The following is a 22,397-nucleotide window of genomic DNA, read 5'->3' as shown; positions in this document are numbered from 1 at the left end:
ATAAAATAAAACACTGCTGGTTTTTATAAATTCTCATCAAAAATCTTTAATTTTTCCTTAATAAATATATTAAACTGCATTAAATTAAAAACTCAACCAATAAAATTATTTTTTTAAGATGATTATGTAAATAAGCAGTTAAGTAGAACGTTTCCAAAAAAATCATAACAATAGTGAAGAACAGGGATACCAACATTCATTCTTTCTTTTCAGTAAATGGCGGACATTAGAATTTTGTAACTAAAAAGACGTGAAATTCAACATCCTATTTGTATGAATCAATCGCTACAAAACATATTTTGAAATGGAACTAAGTCGCACAACTCTTGGAATCGCAGTCGGCTTAGCTGGAACTCTTTTCTTAGGGTATTGTGTGTATTTTGATCAGCAACGCAGAAAGGATCCACTTTACAAAAAGAAATTGAGGGAACGTAAGTTTAATATTTAAAATAAATTTTCAGTAATTATTTAAATACACTGTATGCACTTATTTTCCGGTGCTTGTAAGTAATATTTTAAACAGCTGTTGTATAATAACAACCTAAAAATTTTTCGGTACGTAACTATTGTCACGTTTTTAGTTAATTTTTTCTTATGTTGCTTACCAGTTACATTTACGCTTTTTGCTTACAGAAATCTATGCGTAAATGAGTTAGACGAATTTACATAACATTATACATACATAACATTTAATCATAATGCCTATTCCCAAAAAAAAGCATCTTTGGACTTATACAGTTGGTTTTATTACTCCTTAAACATTTAATTATTTAGTTATGATAAGGTTGATCTTGTAGATGCTTAATGTAAAATACGTATCTATATTTACCATTGAATTCAATAATACTTAATCACAATCCTAAACAACATTTGCAAGTAAATGATGATTGGTAAAAGATAATCAACATTTCAACGTCAAGCGTCTTCACTGACTGATCTTTTTTCACAAAGAAGATGAAATAACCAATTAACTGAAATTTCAACTTAACTTTAAATAATCAATCAATATTTAAAACAGGGCGAGATCCGGGAGCTTGACATTTAATATATAAGCTTTAACAGTAATGTAAGTCAATATCAGAAAGATATATCAAGAACTATATAATATACTGGTTGTTCGCATCGGCTTTGCTCGGGGTACATATACAGCCTATGTCACTCATTGAAGTTGCAGGTTTCTAGTTTTGAAAGAATTTTTAAAATCGGTCCAGTTATTTTTGAGTTTACAAACAAACAAAAATACAAATTAACTAATATTAGTGTAGAAATATTAATTAATTTTGAGTAGTTTCTGAAGTGTAGAAATATCATTCATAAGTATAAAATAAGAAATTAAGAATATGTAACAAGTCGTTAAGATAGCAAACAGTGCTGTTAAGCTTGAACTGATGTAATAAAGCACATGTTAATCTTATAAAGTTTTCACTATAAAATATTTTAATATAAATGAATATTGCATCCTTCATACTAATCCTACTTTCTACTAATATTATAAACGCGAAAGTTTGTAAGGATGCGTGTGTGTTTGTTACTATTTCAAAAAGCACTGAACCGATTGCAATGAAGTTTGGTACGTAGAAGCTGGACAACTGGAATAACATATGGGCAATTTTTTATCCCGATATTCCTATGGGATACAAACATACGCAGGTGAAACCGAGGGGCGCAGCTAGTCTCTTATAAATCTGACTATTGACAATTGCAAATCTAGAGAGTGATATTTACACAACTGAATGCACACATAAATAACAATGGAATGCACATATTTTCCTCGCTAGTGTCATTAAATAACAGTTTCTTTTTTTTTTAATTGCTCACAAATCATTTCACTACTATGGCACAGGCAGGGAACATTTATTTTTCATTTATAGAAGATATTAAAGATTTAATAAGTAAAATATAGTTTAGAGGAACTTTTTAATATATCTTGAGGTGGTAACCATACTTAGTAGAGCATTTTCTTGATAATTCCTTCATAGAATTCTTGCGAATAGTGCATCCGCGTTTGTGGCTTTGTTTGGTAAAATGTAAGTCAGGTTGTCACAAAGCACCATCCAACATGTTTCAAGTAGAAAAGTCGATTAATTTCCTAAGTGTCCTACACTCATCAGTATAATTTTTAATTGAAATTAATCCAGACAAATTTTTAAATGTCCTAATCATACTAAATGAACTGAAAGAGTGTTTTTAAACACTTCTCATATGACACTCTTAAAAAAATTTTAAACGCTCCATTATTGCACTGGCAATACCCCTTTTTTCAATGTACATAATATTCATCATACTTTTTTTAAATGAACATATCTCCCAGTTTTTCTAAGTGAATGCAATCACATGAATCAATTAATTGAAATTAAATTCCCATCGTTTTTATATCTTTCAGGCAGACAAAAGGCACAACAGAATGCCACAAGGTCGCGCACGATGGGCGGCCCACTGCCCGACATGAACGATCACGAAGCCATGCAAAGATTCTTCTTACAACAGGTACTCTTTAAGCACTATTGATTTTCGATTAACATTAACATTTCGTGGGTGTGTCGTTGTATATTATATACTTATACTAACATTATAAATGTATGTTTGTTACTCTTCCACGCACTACTGGACTGATTGTAATGAAATTTGGTACGTAGATAGCTGGACAACTGGAATAACACATAGGCAACTTTTTATCCCGATATTAATACGGGATACAGACTTACGCGGGTGAAACCACGGGGCATAGCTAGTGTTATATATGTGTGCTATATAGATGATATCTATTATCATAATCATAAGTGGCAGTAATGATTAGTCACTTTCTTGCTGATAATATGAGCCATATGAAAATGCTCAAAATGTAAAAATGATGTTGCAATGAAGTTTATTTTTAATTTCATTTAGGTGATAAATATTTCATAAAATGAATGATTTTTTTACTGTGAAATAAGGTTATAAACAATATATAAAACAATAAATCATCTTATAATTAGATAAAATGTATTGAATCTCTTTCTACTCACACATAAAATGTACCTACTAGATTAGTTTTGATAATATTCAAATTCAAATGTGGATAATTTAAAAAGTAATAAATATGTTATGAATAAATACATAATTATAGTATGTTTAGGTGCTATAACATAAAAACGTATTATAACATAAAGTAATTGATTTCAGATCCAATTAGGTGAAGAGTTGCTGGCAGCTGGAGACCTGGAAGCGGGTGTGGAGCATCTTGGTCAAGCAGTAGCAGTATGTGGACAGACACAGCAGTTGCTTAGTGTAAGTTGAAGTTTCATATAAAGTAGATAAGTTGGAGATAGTAAATAGAGACAAATTAATAGTGATAAATGATAATAAGCTAAATTAATGAGTAAATCTGGATTGCACAAATTTACTACATTTATTAATTGTGACATAACAGCTTATAGCGGACTTGTACTATAGAGTTTAAAATTATAATTGACATTGAATTAATTATTTTTGTAGGTCCTCCAACAAACCATGCCGGCACCAATTTTCCACCTCCTTCTTAAGAAGCTTCCAGAAGTTTCAGAACGTCTCCGCGCGTCCATGCGGGCGAGCGGCGGTAGTGGGTTGCAAGAGGAAGATGTCGAATAAATAAATTGTTTTAGTTAGATTATTGGCCTATCAATTCTTTTGCTATCTATACCTTTCGATATGTTATTATTTATCTGTGCATTATTGTTCAATCATTGTTCTCCTTGGCTGATTGTAAAAAATCTTGTCTATTGTTTTTCTTTTTTTTTAATAATATCAGTTTTTAATTTGAATATGGAAATGCTATTTCGATTTTTCGAAATTGTCATTACAACTTGATTCTATGCTTCGTTTAAATAATTTAAATCTTGTCATGACTTTTTTTTTCAACTCGAGTACTGGGGCTATGAAAAGGTACTTGAAATTACCGCCATGTTTAAATCTTCGCGCGTTTTTCATGAGAGTAAAGTTCAACGATAATGTAGGTATTTGTTAGTGTTATTTAGGATTTTGTGTTCACAACTGGTTAAGAATGCTTGAGTTTTGATTGAGATTTTATTGTGAAATAAAAGTATTGTAATAATTATCGTTTTATTTTCCTTTACATAATAATATTATTGGTGCAACCATATTGCAATATCGTTTATTAGAATTTATATGACTAAACAAGTTCTGCCGCGCAGTTTCGCCCTTAAGCACAAGCAAGTATGTATAGCCCATGTTTTATTACGATTGCTGGTTCACAAGCTTCAACATTGCCAATTATCATTAAATTTGTTAAGTTTTTGCGTAAAGAGAAACAAACATGTTCATACGTATGTCCTCTTAAGCTTAAAAATATTGGTAGGATTAGCATCTAGCCAAAAGACATTTAATCTAGCTCAAAACCCCGTATAAACTGTACAATAAAGGTTACATACATAAGACGTCTATTTTTTTTTATTAAAAACGCACATTTGTGCAATGACCAACGAACAAATCACCTTAGAATATTAATTTTCATTGTAAACCAGCTTGCTCGCCACAGCTTCGTCCAGATATACATTTATTCTATGTTTTTATTAGTTCTAGAGAACTTCACGGCTCAGATGCAATTGGTTTTTGTAAGCTTACAAAACTAATGGGTATATTTAATTCCAGTTATTATCCCCAATCCAATTACACATAAATCCAATGAACAGAATCATTAAAATCCATTCTGTCGTTTTAGAGTTTTTATCACAACTTTCTTTTTTCTCTGTGTGTTCGTGTAAACATATTTACCCTATTATTAGTTGTAACTAAATGCCTTAGTTCCAAATAGGGAAAAAGTTAAAACGCCAAAATACATAGCAATAAACATCTATTAAACTCGCTAATACGTATTTGTTTCCTATAATTTTCAAACAAAACGGATTAGTGATAACTAAATAGCTACTGAAGAAGCTATATTTTATGCATAGTACTTAATCAAAATAAAAAGATGACTAAATAATCTATTTATTTCAATTTGTTTTTATTCATAATAATCAAAATTATTAAAACAGTCATAGCTATTAGCATTAGCCATAGTTCCCAGACCGAAATAAAACTTCAATCGAAATAAAAGACGCATTAAATTGTGTATTTTGCTAGTTTCTAAAAAAAAGTCTAGTAATATATAGGAATAATGTTCCTAGGATTACATAACTACTTAGAATTGCTTGTTTGTTCACAAATAAAACTACGTATTGTACCCAGTTTCACCATTTAATCATAAAATATCCCAAAATCAACAATAACAATAAGTACGTGATTATAATGTCCGATTATTAATAAGTACCTATCTAAATATATTTACAAACAATTCCGCAATAACATTATCTATACTAATAACAATATATTTACAAATTGGTAGTCGTCAGCATTATCGTTGGCGTATATTTGCATACCTTAGACGATTATATTGGCTTTGTATATGAACCTTGTATGAAATGCATGATACATATGATTAAATCGTCATGCATTTTCGTAGTATACGGTCCAAAGAGAGCTCCAAGACTGAACTATGTGTTTAAGAATAATTATCTAAGATTAAAATAATGCTTTCAAATAAGATTCCTTAAAATACAACAAAAACATTTAATCATAAAACTAACAGAATATATTAAATGTTGTGTAAAACCAACAAAACTGAAACGTAAACACCTATTGAATATTTATTTATATGTATCTTAAATGAAAATCAAGACAATTTTCAATGAACACACAATTTTCTAATAAAAAACTTTTTATATTAGTATATTACCACCTTCCCATTTGATTAGAAAATAGAGTATGGTATTACATACGTAATATGGTATGCATATTAAATGGATATTTAAATTCAAGATTCTTGAGTAAAAAAATAGTCGTAAAATGTTGTCATATTAAATAATGATCAAAGTTATTCCTTTAGTTCGCAAAAAGAAGGGTTAATACGGACCAAGAATAACTGCAAATATTATGTTTTAAAATGTATAAGTAAATATACGCAATGATTTTACAATGAGATCTAAAACCACATTAATCAATCTCATTGCACAATTGAAAGTGAACTCTTTTTTTATATTATTTATGTGAATTATCGAGCTTATCTATGTAGCACCGAAGAAGTAACCCAGGGTACAAAGTGCAATAAACTTTAAACCTGAAAGTCTGGAGTAAAAGGGACAAATATACGTTATATTTGTCTCGTACATACGTGTGGAATACACGGGATGCATTTAATACATATTGTGTATTTAAAAAAAAGATACATATAGTATGATGGATATAGCACCCGTAAGACTTGTAAACATTTAAAATCACTATAAACTTTGTGCACCGTGACATTATTAGTTGGTTAGTTATTAGAAAATTATCGAAAAATTTAAACCTGATATTAATAAGATGGTTTTTGGATTTAAATATTAGAAATAAAAATATGAGTTTTAAGAATGAATTCGATTTAAAAAATTTAGTATTGGGAATGTAATGTTTTATCACATTTTAAATTATGGAGCGGTAAGGAAATTTTCACCTACAAAGTCACCTAGTACTACTAGTGAGGGTTCAACGAAATTTATTACTTAAATATATATGTTATATGAACATAATCCCTTGACAACCAACTGCACAAATTTACTTAAAATTTTGTACATTTTCATCACTGTTTGCTCAACCTTGATACTGCAATTTGTATACCAAGCATTAAATTTTATCATCCAATTAATTGCCAGAGCATTCGCTACCGTATTTTAATGAATATAAATTTTATTTTCCTATGTGAGCAAAGCCTAAATTCCAATAAAACATCTAAATCTCTGGCCACGTTGAAACGACAGAAACATCAAGACCTCACTGCGGTGGAGCTCCTTATGATATCTTGGGACACTTTCATAACTTCAAGAGCGCCTTTAGATATCAATTCATTTGCCAAATCTCGGCCTAAGCTATCACATTTCTGAATCACATCAAGCGGGATACTCTTATTCTCTGTCAGACCACAGAATATATTCTCCGATAACGCCTTTATTTCCTCCGGACTCCTAGTATCGACGCAGCTCAGATTCCCGCGTCCTTCCTTTAGCATTTTATCCATTTCTTCCAACGGGTTGTAGTTTTTATCCGCTCTTGTCTCGTCCACTTTGATTTTCTTGTGCGAGCCGTCTTCGGTGGGGCTGAGTTTGTGTTTTTGCGTCTTCTTGATTTGCTCGAAGGTTTGCTCGAGCGTGTGGTCGATCCTTGTGTCCCCGTCGAGACTCCAGACACCGCCGGATATGGTTAGTGAGAAATTTGTCTCCAGCTTTTTTAGTTTGGTCGACACTCCCACGGGGGCGCTGCAGCCACCGCCTGAAAAATGTATTTCAATTAAGCTTAGTGATGTACAAAATCAGCTTTCAGTATTAAAACATCAAAACATATAAAATCTTATGTAAATAATTATTTTGAACAAAAACACTAAACCGCCTTCAAATAGACCTGATCCAAATGGGAACACAAGGGAACATTCTAATAAAAAGGAACCGTCAGTCGATTGAACCAGTCGAAACTTCGCCTGAAAAATCAATCCGTATCTTATATAAGTGATTATTTTCTGATGGCAATACCAACCTAAAGTCTTCAGGAAGCTTCTCTCAGCCAATATTCTGCAATACGTTTCAACGTGATTGTAGGGCGCCAACATTTCCAGAATTTCTTCATTATCCGCCCTACATTCTACGGCCAAAGCGCCTTGGCCCACTGCGTACATCATTTCAGAACATGGCAACACCTAAAAGAATATTTCCTTTGGTATGAAAATAAAGGCCATTTTTAGAACATAATTTTCTATTTTGTACGAAAAACAAACGTTTGAATCTAGACCAACATGCATATTCCTAACACTCGTATTTATAAAAAAATTTCACATCATTCTTTTAAGATATCAGTTCGTATTTTTCTTTAAAAAAATTGACGACATAACAAGGTAGGATGACGAAAGAGGGAGATGTCGTCCTTTCATTGCGAATAACATTTTACAAGACCAGCGGTCAGCCTGGGCTTCGCCCGCGGTACAGATATAGTCTATAGCACTCAGAAACATGGTATCCAACGACAAAAGAATTTATTGAATTCGGTTCTGTAGTTCTTGAAGTCAGCGCGTTCAAGCTTTATATAATTAGTAATAGCCTAAATTTTCTTATTGACAAACAAAAATAGCTTCGCTTGAATGTTTCAGTTTTTTTTTAAATACAGTAAGTCTAAAGTAACTGCTAAATTTACGACGTGAAAACTCAAAAACATAACAGTAATTATACATACAAAAATCAATAATCGACACTAATAAAAAAACAATAGCGTAATAACATTTTCACAGATGAGTAATTATTCACGATCCATAATTGCTTCCTCAGCCATCCTTGACCGGTGTTCCAGTTTTTTTTTTTTTTTTTTAATAATTTGATTGTTAATTAATTACATTGCAATTTATGAATATTAATATAGTCCTTGTTATTGAATCTTAACAAAGATTTTCATTGTCAAGACGATATGTTATTTTGTGTTTGTAATTTGCATGTGTAGACTCGATCATGTATTTGGGTGTGGTAAATCCATAGACATAGAGAAGTGATCATAGAGTACTTGTACTTATTATTCTGTGATAGAGATATGAAGGATATGTCATATAACATTGACAATCTCAGAAAGCGATAAAGTGACATACATATCTCTTTCTTGTCAGTACATACTATAAAGGCAGATGATAGCTTCGTCAATTTATATATTGCGGGAAATTGTTACTTATTCTCTATGAGTAAAATATATAATTGATTGACTACATTTCATTTTTAATAAGACCTTGAGTGAAAATTGGTAATTTTTCATATCGCATATTTTTAAAGAAAATAACCGAAAACGAAAAACGATGTGATGACGTCATACATACAGTAGAATGAAGATAAACTTTTACTCTTTACTGCAAAAATTTTCTATTAATGATTCTCGTTTAAACCTTTATGCTACGGTATATAGTGAGTTAACAGTTAACATCTACCTTAGTTACTCTATGGCCCCAGCCCATTCGCTGCAAGCCGGCGTGTGCGAGCAATAATGCGCTGTATTCCGTAGTGGGATCGTCGAGTTTCCTTAACCGCGTGTTGAGGTTGCCCCTAACATCGACCACTTTAAGCTGAGGGTAGCTACCCTTTAGCTGTGCTGTACGACGTAATGACGATGTACCTTTGAAACAAAAAAAAGTCAATTTAGACGATGACACATATTATAAATAATATTATTATTGACACATATACAAAAAAAAACATATTTCGTTGACTAGTTTCCACCCGCGGCTTTCCTCGCGTGGAATACAAAATTTTGAACGTCGTGTATTTTGAAAGAAGTATCTCGTCAACTACTTATTTTAAACACCGGCCCGTTGACATTATTATTTAATGTCATATTTGGCGAATAAATTTTCTATCCCCTATCACATGTTGGTATTGGGTAGCGCTAAATTAGTAATTAAACATGAGATGTACAATGTCTATGAGTTTAACCCAATATTAATCTATTATCATGAAAAATTTGTCTCAATCTATCGATTAGTTTTTAATAGATAGTTAAACAAACAAACAGACAAAGAAGTTACATTTGCTACGTACAAAAGTAATTAATAAGGGGACATATTCAAATGATGTAAGAAAAACTTATAACTGTTTCTTACATCGAGAAAATCAGAGGTACAACATAATATAACAACATTCATCATAAACTCACCAATAACAGAACCTTCCGGAAGGTCAGCGAGCGTGGTTTCTTTGATATCTTCTCGAACAACCAACGCATCCCTCGGGTCCTCTCTTTTAGAAAAAAATACAACAAAAAAAACTTTCATTTATACACATTTTTACCGATATAAAACGGTTGAATATGTTGTACACATATTATGGTTATGTAATTCCACTCTAATTAAAAAGAAAAACAAACCAACCAAATTTTGAAGTAGTTACAGAACGTCTTAATTTATTAATGGAACAATTGTAATTCATTAACGATAAAAGGAGTATCACTATATAGTATTAAACAAAGTCGCTTTCTCTGTCCCTATGTCCCTTTGTACGCTTAAATCTTTAAAACTACGCAACGGATTTTGATGGGTTTTTTTTTAAAGATAGAATGATTCAAGAGGAAGGTTTATATATAATAACATCTATAAAACTACTCCGAATTTAACGCATGTGAAGCCGCAGGCAAAAGCTAGTAAGAAATAAAGGTAGGTTTATATTCGTAGCTGGTTTGGTCGACAGTGATGATGATATCTGGTTATTATTATTTACGCTTTGAATTAAATACGTATTGAGAGAAAGAACTCGTCCATTCATTACTATTAACCAAATTGTTGATTTTAAACATACAATTTGCGATAAAATTGTATTGGTCGCGTGCGCAATACTACCACGTCCTAGTTCTAGGAAATTCGTTTACAACTTAAGGCGCCATCACATGGTAACGATTAAAAATGAATTCGAATGATAAAAAGCATAAGAAATATTTCGCCTTACAACTATATAAAATAATTTTATAAACCTCGACCTAAGGTTGTCCAGAAGGAACCGCTGTTTTAGCGATAAAAGTTGCTTCTTATTGTACTATTTTCTTTTTTTTTGGCGCAAATAAACTGTTTTTATGCATTTATTCATATAGGACATATAGATAGGACATAATGCATACGAGATGACATAAAAATATTTTGTAATTTTAAAAATTAAAGATACGTATACTCTATAACGGAAATGTAACTATGCTAAAATTGTGTGTTTATTTTAAAAGAGCAACTACGAAGTTTCTTGTCGGCTCTTCTCTGTAGAATCTGCCTTCCGAACCGGTGGTAAATGTTAGAACTGTGTAGTATGACGATTCAAAAGTACTTCTATAAGAAGTCTAGTTGAATGAATAAATGTTTGAGTTTGAATTTGTGATTATCTGCGCCTTTATAAATAAATTGATTTAATTAAAACCGGTTTCTATACACTATGGCTAAAATCCTACTCAGTATAACTTGCCTAGCAACATTCTATTTTTTTTAGGGATCTGCAACGGATTTCGTATGATTGCGACCTCCTTCCTATACTCTTAAATAAGTACATACATATGAGAATGAGAAAAATCGTAAATGTAAAAAACATATTAAAAGCAGAACTTATTAATTAATATATGTATCTTATCTTATTAATTATATATGTTATTATAATGCAGTTACAATATATATATATTGTGTATTCAGATATGCCTCTTTGATCTGAGAATGATTATATTTTTGCCAAAAGGTTGGCACTCGCAACCATATATATTTTATTACTTTCTTTGTGTCTCGAAATAAATGGTTATATTATTTTCTTAAAAAAATCTATATTTTTTTTATCTTTTATAATTATTTATTTTTCAATGTTTCCATATTGCATAGATATATATTATGTATTATTATAAAACACTTATGAAAGAGTAAAAAATAGCATACCTCTCAAACACAGCTCCTATAGCCAGCCCATCAGGTAGGGTCGTGGGTAAATCTTTTAACGAGTGCACTACGAAATCTACAGTATTGTTTCTCAAAGCGTCTTCAAGGTCCTTAGTGAAGAGAGATTTTTCCCCGATTTTCGGGAGCGATACATCCAGTATACGGTCACCCAGTGTTGTCATTGTTACTGCAGAAAATAAAAAAAAAGAGTTATCAATTGACTATGGAATTTTTTTTAGGACATTTGTTGCTGTCATTGTTATTCAACAACAATTACACATTTATATATATTTGTATGTCTTTACGAAAAAATTTTTGTAGAATCATTTCAAATTAAATAATACCCATAACATCATTGGGTCACTGATAACATACTCATTTTATAAACAAGAAGTTATGTGATTTAATATCTTATCATTATAATAGACAAATGCTATATTTTTTATAATTTAATTTCGTGAGTATCAGTTTGAAATTTGTGTTATTATAATATCTGTGATATTTTTCCCTGATTATGATTAAATAATTAAAAATAAAAATGATGACGATGCAATATTACTGTTACTACTTGGAATCTTTATTTTTATGGATTGATGATAAAGCACTTTTATGAATTAAAAAACACAAATATTTGCATTTAAACAAACATTATTTTTGAATGTTTGTTAATTTTTAAGTGAAATCATCAAAATTAATGGAAAGTGTGCCCAATTTTACAACACCAGCTTTCAGCCCGCCACTTCATCCAAATAGACAAAGGAAAACCATCACACTTCCAGTTGATGTGGCATTTCCAGGGTAAAACCTATCTTATGGTCCTTTCGCAGGTCTCAAGCTATCTTGGTACCAAATTTCATGCAGAATGTTTTATCGGTTGAGGTGTGAAGAAGCAACACACACAGTAACTTTTGCATTTATAATATTTGTTGGTACATCATTGCACTTCTCACCCAATAAGTTTGTTTATTTTGATCTCTTTTAAAAGTTTAACAAAGTATAAACAAATAAAAATTATTATTGTGATTGATTAAGATTATTACTATTTCTCTATATAATTTGTATAATAATTACTCCATAATTACCTAGTGTAAATTCTTTATCCGGATACACTTTCTTCAAACTATCAATTACATAGTTTGTTTGTATGAGCGCCAGCTGCAAAAAATGATGCAATACATAATATTTCATTATTTCCACAAACATAAATTTTCTATAAATGGACATGGGGGAAAAATTCGAGTATAGATTCTAAAATGGTACCAAATGACAACATATTTCTTTTAAACACCAAATAAAACACACACCACTTTTGAATCACACTATTATTAGAACCTCCTCTTTTTGGGAATATTAGTTTTAAAAAAATTATATATCTTAATTTTTTTACATTAAGTATTTGATTTGAAAAATAAATGAATTATACTGATAAGAAAAAAGAAACTTTTTATATATAGAAGTTTATAAATATTAAAGGTAATTTACTTAGATTTCATAACTAAATCGATTATCAATATGTATCGAAATACATTTTAAATGTTAGAAAAAAAGAGTGAAGAATTATAGTAATTTTGAGGAAGTTAACATCATTTATATGTATATTGATTCACGAAACTTTAACAAATACAATAATATAATGTCACTTTAATTCATGATAAAACTTGAATTACAAAACAAGTTGGATTTTAAAATTTTAATTTGCATAATATAAGGCAGAGCATGTTAATAACCCTGAGAGTTGAAATGCCATTACACGTGTATATAACTATTTCTTATTTGTTCTGTACCTTAGAACATATTATTTTCGCAAATTTAGATTATATTATCATAAACAAATTATCTATAAACTGTTTAGTACATCGAATAAAGTTATTGCTTATCAGTTATCTAATAAATAGATGATTTGAATACCTCGCTTTTCCTTGAACCCACTCGGATAACGTTTCGGATTCTTTCGTTTTCCATTTTTATTAAACTTTTAAAACTTTGACGAGAGTTTATAAACTTTTCAGTCTGAAGGCAAGAAATTATATTGTAGGTTATATCACCAATTATAACATTTCACACATGAATAACTTGGTAAATAATAAAAAACTGTACAGATAAACTAATGCCTTGTCACTAACACTGTAGTGGACAAGTTAGTTTATTTATTTGAATTAAACTACACGAAAAACGTAAGTCATGTTAGTGATAATAGGAAACTGAAAAATGACAGCAATTTACAAATGCCAAATAGTTTGATTGGACTGCCGTCATTTCAAAAACTTTATGAACAGTCAATGTCAAACTAAATGATAGATTTTTTTTTTTATATTTAATGGCTTGGTTACGAGACCTTCAAGCCAATAAATAATAGATCAACACAGAAAATAATATATATCTATTTTCAATATTCTGTGACGCTTTTTTGAAGATAAATGAGAGTTGGATTTTCATTTATAATATATATCAAAGGTGTTAGGAGTAAAAAGTACATTGAATGAAACTTCAATTGAGTAAAGAGCACAGAACATTATAGAGTAATAATTAATTTGTATTTCACAATATATACTTAAGCGATATTCGGATTCTCTTTGATCAGATTTCTCAAATTGTCATAATTTCATCTAACAATTTAGGGAAATAAAAGTCTATATAAAAATGATATTTTATTTGATCATAACACATTCACAGTAAATCTATGTAATGGCAATCACTTTTAAAAAATAATAAATTCTGAACCAAATTTCAACTTGGAACAATATATATTATTTTTAATGTTTTTCAAACACTCGTCATTTTTCAGCAAAAAACGCCTTCTCTTATAATAGTTGAGAATAAAAAAAAGGGGACGGTAAGATGCATTAAATGTAACGAATTTATCAATTCCAGAAGAAATTTTTAATTAGTTTCACATATCGTCATTGGTCATTAGCATCTCTTACTACCCCCAACAGCAATTCCTGCCAATGTCTGCATAATGAGTTTAATCATCAATAAAAAGATAAAACCATAATATATACCATGGTTAAATCAGTAAATTTAGAATGTAATTAAAACCCTCATATCATATACAGAAGTAAATAAAAAATTAATTGCTAAAACTTATCCTAACATTTAAAGGGACACTTTAATTTGAACTTAATTTTTTGCGTTTACTGCTCCTCAATCTTAGCCTGTTCACGGTAACTGTGGTTCTCTTGCGGACTGGAGTTTCTAAAAAAGAAAAGTTTATCATTACAATTAAATTCTATGCATGTCTAAGTCAAACTTTCATAGAGATTCTGAATATATATTAATATTCAATTAATTTGATTTTGGGGTTTTTTTAATAACTAAAACTTATAAAAAAGAATCAAAAAGAGATTTATAATTATTGAATTCAATTAAGAATGATCAGCAAAAATAATTGAATTAATATACTCACTTCTTGGTGACGATTTTGATGACGGAGGATTTTCAATAACTTTAACTTCTTGTTTATTCCTAACTCTACTAGATTTTCGTGTTTTTTTAGGTGATGTTCCATCATTTTGGTTTCCTTCCACTGGAGGCTCACATTCTCTTTGTGACACTTCTTCATTTATTTTAATATTTTTTACAGTCTTTTGTTTAATAATTTGTTTACATTTGCTTGCCATAGACCTTGTACATCTATTACTGGTTATTTTCTCATTTTCTGGCTTTGCCATTTCCAATTTATCTTTACTCTCCCGTTTTTCCCTTAATTTGACAACTCTTATCATTGCTGGTGTATAACCTTCAAACCCATGGTTGGATTCTTCAGAACTTTTATGAAATTTTTTTGAAACTTTCTTTTTGAAATTGGCTACCACATCTTTCATAGCATACGTCGGATTCAAGCCTTGTAAATAGTCTTTCTGTAATAAAGGTGACTGAAGGTTTGAGTCCGAATTATCAGATGCATTTGATAGTTTCCTTATTCTATACTTACAAGTAGAATCATCATCTACAAATGTGTCAACTGGTGGTGGATTGCGCTCTTTTCGAATAATATCTTCTGGGTTTCCAGCTAATATTTCTGCCCAAGTAAACTGCCTGGCCGAACCCAAGAAATTACCAAATTTCCCAATACTGTTCCGGTGTCGCCTCACACCCTTGCGTTTTATATTTCTTTTGTTCGATCGCAACATTTTCGGCGATAGCTTTTTTCCAAAAATATCGTGCGGCATCAAAGTCTTCTTCAGTCGTGCAACTAAATCAGCATCAGATATAAAGAAATTACGGGAAGTACATGGTTTTCTATGACCGTCACTGGAAGAATTTAAAGTTTGTTTAAGAAGTTCCAACTTTAAATCATTCTCAAGAGAAAAAACATTTTCTCTTTCGTAGGCTTTTTTTATACCATTCCTTGCACGAAAATCAGATGGCGTATTTTTTGTACCTAGTCTCTTTGAATAGCAATTCCTGTTAATCGGCGATTTTGGCGCTTCATTGAAATTAAGAAGCAGCTCTTTATCAAAAACATATCCATTTTTCAACAATTCACTTCTAAACAGACTTTTGCAATAGTCATAATCAGGTTTTTCAGTAAAATCTAATTTTGTCACATATTGTAAATATTTTTCCAAGAACTGAGGATAGAATTCAGTTTTAAAGCATGTTTTTAAGAGTAATTTGATGTCACTCATGAAATTTTTCTTCAATGCATGCACTAAATCTGGTTCGGCAAGAACTTCTGCTGTTTTCCATGGTAATGTACCAGTGAGCCAGTCTAATAAATTGTATCCTAAAGTTTCTAAGTCAGACCTCCGAGAATGTGCCCCAATATGTGAATCTCTGGAGCTATATTCTAGAGTACCATCATGTGCTTTCCTTGCATCCATTCCAAACTCTTTATGATTACCTTTAGAATCCAAAAATTTTGATGCCAGGCCATAATCCAATAAGTATATTTGTCCATTAGACTGTGATAAGATTGCTTCTCTGTAAATTTCTTCCAACTCATTGGTGTCATCATCTTGAATCTTGCTTCCATCATCTAGTAGTATTTGATATGATCTATCTGAGCATATGGAACTGTTTAAGTCTTCATAATTAACATAATTTGTGATCTGCCGTAAATTGAATGCATGATGTCTATGCAGGGTTCTGTTATTCTTGTCTGTTAATATTTTTGACAGTTTGTTGCGAACACTGGCCAGTCTTTTATCATGAATGGGATCATCTAGTGATGTTCGGTTCTCTCTGACAGTAAAGTCTTCATCATCATAGTAGTTTGAAGTACGCCCCTTATTACTTTTGACCCTTTTTGGCTTTCTTGACAAAACAACAGCTTGTTTTGTGTCTTTTTGGAATGATAGTGTCGGTTTAAGAGCTTGGACTTTATTGAATTTATTTCCATCAAAACCCAGCATGAGATTTGAACTCTTTATATCTGAATGAGTGTATCCTTGATTATGTAAGTACTCAAGTACATCAAAAATTTGCATTGCCAAGATGAGCACATTCTTTAAGTCAAGAACTTTAGTTCTTGTTATAACTTTATGAAGATCAATGTCATAGCGTGGTAGAACAAGAAATCTATATTTTATGCCAGTATTTTCATCAGTGAATGAACCACTTGCTATATAATGGGGCATGCCAAGCCGTTTTTGTTTGTGCTGATGCCGCCATGCTTTCACTGCAAAAGAAATATTAAATGTAAACCAAAAAACAATTAATTTATTCATTATGCTATTTTATACTAATAAGTATTAAAATTTTAAATGTTTAGTATAATACAGGGTGTAAAAATTGTCGAAGTTTTATTAGTAATCATTTAATTTACCTTTTGATGTTTGTCCAGATCTAATCAAGCAGTGTACCTCCACAAATAAGGGTCCATTTGTATGTGGCTCTATTTTGACCACATATCTGGCATTTAATTTAGTGACTTCTTTCTCTACATCATCAGATGTCAAGTAGATTCTACCAAAGCTTCCCCGACCTGTAAATGGCTAATAAATTATTGGATCCCAATATAAACAATGGAACAAAAATGGATAAATCTAATGAGTTTAAAATTATGAACTAATGTTTCTCTATTCAACTTTTACTTCTTACTACAAGTTTGAAAACTCTTGACAAAAACTTAGTTGACCTGGGGATGTCTACATCTTACACCTGCTAGAAAGCTTGAGCAGAGATCCTGTCATAGAAACTAATATGCTTAATGTTACCATTAAAGATGTTTCAAGATAATGTTATATTTGACACATTATTTCCTGATACACTTTGCATAATTTAACTCACCAATGGGTTTTCCAAGGCGCCATTTCCTTTGAGTTACATCAGTGAATATAATGCCTGGGCTGAGTGCTTCGTCATCACAATAACTCACATCTAGACTAGGACATTCCTCTATTACTTTCTTCTTCTTAGCTACCACCAATTCTTCAGTGTCCAAGCAACGCCGGGGCATTTTTAGCAAATAACTCTTCGACTTTATCCACTCATGGATATTTCGTTTAAATTTGTATAGTTTTCTGTGAAAAAATATACTGTTCTTGAAGAATATGGTTATTGCGTGTTCATAAGATATTTAAACACAGGTGTACGAGGCGTATTAAATAACAATAAAGTAACAAAACTGGTTTTACCTGTAATCCAGATATTTGTTTCATGAAATGGCGGCTATCGCTATTTTTAATATAAAATCCACTCTTAACAGAAATGAGGTTAAGATAAATGTTATGTATGCGAAGACAATTCACAAATATGAATAAAAACGAACAAAATCCGCGATACTTAACGTTTACTGAACAGAAAGTTTGTCAATCTGAAATCGCCATGTTGTAGAAATCAACGGATCAATTCTTTAATGTTGCCATTTGATTAAGAAATACGAAAATATTAAAAATCTTTAAGAAATGTATTTTTCCTCATTCTTAATAGTGGTCAATTAAATTAAAAATATAACAAATATTGGTTATACTGCCTATACCAATATTTGCTATATTAAAAAAAATATTTACAATAATTTATTAACATGGAGCAAACATTTAGGATATAATATGTATGCTATGTTGTAGTGAAAAATATGAGGCATAGATAAATACACTATCTTCTTAAGGTCTCGTAACTAAGCCATTCAATCTTCAATAAAAATAAGAATAGAAGAAAATAAGTGTGGATTTTTTAAAATAATACCCCGGAAATCGCTGTTCTGTTTACCCCTATCATTTAGGGTTATGAAAAATAGATTTTGACGGATTCTAAACCCTACTTAATATGTGCAAGAAATTTCATGAGAATCGGTTCAGCCGTTTTGGAGAATGAAATTACATTTAAATATTTAATTGCGTGCCTGCACTAAACAGAAACCATTGTATGATAACTAGTTCATAAGTATATTATTTGATACATGTATAAAAATATTATCACTTTAACAAGTCAAATACGTTTTATATAATTTTAAGAAATATTAATAAAACACATTTATTCTATATTTTTTCTTCTTATATCTTAGCTTTCATGAAAATAAAGAGTTTATGAAATAATTATTTTCAAATTAGATTTTTTCTCCTATATAATTTAGCAATTCATATTTCATTTAAATGCGAATGCGATCCAACTAAGAATAGGAATGACCTGAGTTTAGGAATATGATTTTTTACATAAGATTAGTTTGCAAATAGACAAAATCTATTAATTATTGTGTTTTTGGATGTTGGACGCCGAATAAAAAAACTCGATTAGATGTATGCAAAAATTTAAAACTCTACGAAATACATTCTAATTACAATTCTATAGACATTGAGCAATGTATGAATGTAATTTCGTTTTCTTGTCTCGTTTCTCAACTCTTCACAGCCCACACTTCACAGCTTGAAGTCAACTTGAAGCTTATTTAAACTTCATTCACAAGTAGATTGTCACGCCGTGTAGACGTATATTTCGCTGCAGCGCTGCTAACGCGATGTCCTTTTGTTTGTCAACAAATAGTTAACTTTTTAAATGTTATGCGAGTGATTTAGATAACAAAATGTGTGTTCGGTGATTAGTTTTATGTTAATATTTTTTAAAATGAGAACGCTTAAAGTTTAGTGCATCGAAATGGATGGAGTGAACGCAGATTCGGATCATTCTATGTCTTGGGAAGACTTTTTCGGTATGTAATGTTTATATGTTTCCCTTTATCTTGTGCTAAATCGATGTTTATAAATGAATTATAAAACAATTGTAAGTATATTAATATAATAAATATAAACAGTTTAGGTATTACTCGAATTTTAGGTATATATAAATACAATATTTATATATTTATTAAACAATTAGGTATTAGACGTGACAATTTTCACGTTCAATAACATATTTATATACATAATGCTCTTTAACGTAGGTATTACACAAATAATAATCAAAATTTTACATTAAATATTGTCGAATTGAAATTTCTAATTTAATTTGTTAGACAAATAAATCAACGTGGTAAAGGCATTTATATATTATTATGTACGTGCACATCGTCTCCTTGTCCACCAGTTTGTCTGGAGGAGACCGCTGCTTTAGCGATGAGACTGCCTGTTGTGCTCTTCTCATGTCAGATTGTTTTATTATTATCTGTAGTAGGTGCTTATTACCGTTTGAGTGTGGTGCACAATATAGAATTTTGATATAGTCTAACGAAAAATGCTATATTAAATGGAAACCCGTATGTTGTGGAGCACAATTTGTTGACATATTACAATCTCGCGAGTTATTAAGTTTTAACTAACGGTGTTTACATTTTTACTGTGACATATACACCCTATGAACGTTACCCACTCTGTGGCACAGTCGGGAAAAAATAAATAAAAAAGACCTACTAAATATATTAACACATTTAGTATACATATTGGTATGTAAATATTATGCTTTACCAAGCTCTAGGGTTGACAGATGGCCGGAATTTCTGGAATTGTCCAGGCCAGGTGCCCTTATAAGCGTAAGCACAAACATTAATACAATGTACAAATAGTGTAAAAATCTACGAATAACTACTTATGTGTATCTATATATTAATAATATTTAAAAATAACATTTGCATATTATGTCGATTGTCGTTCTGTCCTATACGTCTTCTAGTTCGCATTTATAAAGTACTAGCTGCGCCCCGCGGTTTCATCCGCGTAAGTCCGTATCCCGCAGGAATATCGGGATAAAAAGCCTATACGTTATTCCAGTTGTCACGCTGTCTACGTACCAAATTTCATTGCAATCGGTTTAGTAGTTTTAGCGTGAAAGAGTAACAAACACACATCCTTACAAACTTTCGCATTTATAGTATTAGTAGGATAGTAGGACTAGTAGGAAGTAGGATTAGTAGGGATACATATACTGTCTCGAATTTTTTCATCTGTTAAGTTGTAACTGTATTTTAAAGGAAGATTTAAAATCTAATAGGGACAGATTCAATTCAGACTTTGTAATATACTTATAAAGGATCAGTGACAATACAATAATTTATTTTACTCTGTATAAGAGTACGTGAGATAATTTAGTAGATTCTTTCATTTAGCGTTTTTTTAAGTTTTTTAACCTTTAATATTATAATTACAGACACGAGATTTTTTTACGCACAGGAAACTGTACAATATATACTATGCGATAGCAGAAGTGTGGTAAAAATTCTCAAGTTTTGTGAGTTTTTAGCGATAACGTTTCGAGAAATAAATATGCTTTGCGCGAATAAAGCTTCATATACAGCTAGGTAGTTGAACAAAAAAAGAAAATGTAATGAAACTGTCCGTGCACCATAATCGTGATTTTCCTCAGGCTAGACGGGATGGGACAGGTTTGTTTCCTATTATGGCATGCATTGCGAACAGTGGGTTCATTGCCTGAGTCCACCTACCTTTTATATGTGATTAATCATTTTCTTGAAATAACAGTGTTGGCTGTTAGGCAATAGTCTGTGGCGTGTCGGATCGAATTAAACCTGTGCTCTATGGTTAAGAAACCAATTCGATTTTTTTATTTTAAATTATTGTGATGTAATCAATTTTAATATAATCAAACAATACAATAAATTTCATAATGTTATTTTATTATATTTCTTCAATTCTCTTTTCATAGATCCTTTTTTGGCAGAGACTTAATGTCTTATCATGACAAAGTAATAAAATTTATTGTATTTACACGAGCATTAAATTTCACACAACACCTGACCTTATCCCTAAGAAGCAATATTTACCAGGCAACCTTGGATATTTCTCATACTTGTAAGAGAACTTTGATGAAGTAATCGATCCAGTCAAATTCAAAACATCACAATGGATTGATTTCAAATATTTAAATCATATAAATGTACATATATTTCAATATTCTCCTTCAAATTACTTACAAAGCCTATAAACTAAAATGATCAATTCAATATAAATGAGCTTTAATGATATAAAGCAAATGAATGCGCTAACAGTATCGAGAATTTTAGCAGCCCATTAGACAGTTATTCGTGAAGAAGGTCACTAATCGATGACTCAACTCAACGGCGAACAGAATCTTATAATTTGGTACTATAGGCTAAAAATGTGCAAGAGTAAAAAAGCCCTGAATTCCACGAAATTTATTCATTGGATTCAAATAAGAAGAAAATGTATTATAGGAATCCTTACTTCCCACGTTCAGTTTTTTTTTTTCGAAAATATTTTTATATTGTACTAGCTGCACCCGGCAAATGCTGTTCTGCCTTACTCTGATCATTTAGAAGTATGAATAAATAGATGTTAGCCGATTCTCAAACATACCCGATGTGCACACAAAATTTCATTAGAATGGGTCAAGCCGTTTCGGAGGAGTATGACAACGAAAACTGTGACACGAGAACTTCGCAACAAATTACTTAGTACTTTATTTTTACATTTAATAGCTTAATAATTACTAACAAAAAATAAAATAGATCAAGATCAATACTTATTTTAATCTTAAATATTTTTTTGTGTTTAAAGTATATACATCTACTAGCTGCGCC

General features: G+C 30.7%; 4 protein-coding genes across 4 annotated transcripts in view; 2 read left to right on the top strand and 2 right to left on the bottom strand.

Annotated features, from left to right (window-relative positions):
- The first annotated feature begins 179 nt into the window (after positions 1-179).
- LOC119836067 (mitochondrial import receptor subunit TOM20 homolog) lies at positions 180-4,069 on the top strand. Its single transcript, XM_038361281.1, has 4 exons — positions 180-431; positions 2,384-2,487; positions 3,163-3,267; positions 3,475-4,069. Exons 1-4 carry the CDS (start codon positions 305-307, stop codon positions 3,604-3,606), a joined length of 468 nt encoding a protein of 155 aa, XP_038217209.1. The 5' UTR covers positions 180-304; the 3' UTR covers positions 3,607-4,069.
- Positions 4,070-5,475: 1,406 nt separating this feature from the next.
- On the bottom strand, positions 5,476-13,702 carry LOC119836044 (porphobilinogen deaminase). The gene is made up of 7 exons (XM_038361254.1): positions 13,373-13,702; positions 12,547-12,619; positions 11,465-11,651; positions 9,724-9,806; positions 9,002-9,186; positions 7,579-7,738; positions 5,476-7,317 (listed from the first exon to the last, which is right to left on the bottom strand). The coding sequence occupies exons 1-7, from the start codon at positions 13,424-13,426 to the stop codon at positions 6,815-6,817; spliced, it is 1,245 nt and encodes a 414-aa protein (XP_038217182.1). The 5' UTR covers positions 13,427-13,702; the 3' UTR covers positions 5,476-6,814.
- A 397-nt stretch (positions 13,703-14,099) lies between these two features.
- LOC119835994 lies at positions 14,100-18,268 on the bottom strand. Its single transcript, XM_038361148.1, has 5 exons — positions 18,046-18,268; positions 17,699-17,929; positions 17,235-17,393; positions 14,871-17,087; positions 14,100-14,659 (listed from the first exon to the last, which is right to left on the bottom strand). The coding sequence occupies exons 2-5, from the start codon at positions 17,865-17,867 to the stop codon at positions 14,574-14,576; spliced, it is 2,631 nt and encodes an 876-aa protein (XP_038217076.1). The 5' UTR covers positions 17,868-17,929; positions 18,046-18,268; the 3' UTR covers positions 14,100-14,573.
- A 1,042-nt stretch (positions 18,269-19,310) lies between these two features.
- The window catches only part of LOC119836093, a 79,050-nt gene continuing 75,963 nt past the window's right edge, over positions 19,311-22,397 (top strand). The window contains exon 1 of the mRNA XM_038361335.1: positions 19,311-19,556. Coding sequence (XP_038217263.1) covers positions 19,502-19,556 — 55 coding nt within the window. The 5' untranslated portion in view covers positions 19,311-19,501. The remainder of the gene's footprint in view (positions 19,557-22,397) is intronic.

This window comes from Zerene cesonia, chromosome 22, assembly GCF_012273895.1.
Source record: "Zerene cesonia ecotype Mississippi chromosome 22, Zerene_cesonia_1.1, whole genome shotgun sequence".
Lineage (NCBI taxonomy): Eukaryota > Metazoa > Arthropoda > Insecta > Lepidoptera > Pieridae > Zerene > Zerene cesonia.
The sequence above is the reverse complement of the archived record's forward strand: the minus strand, read 5'-3'. Positions and strand labels throughout refer to the sequence as shown.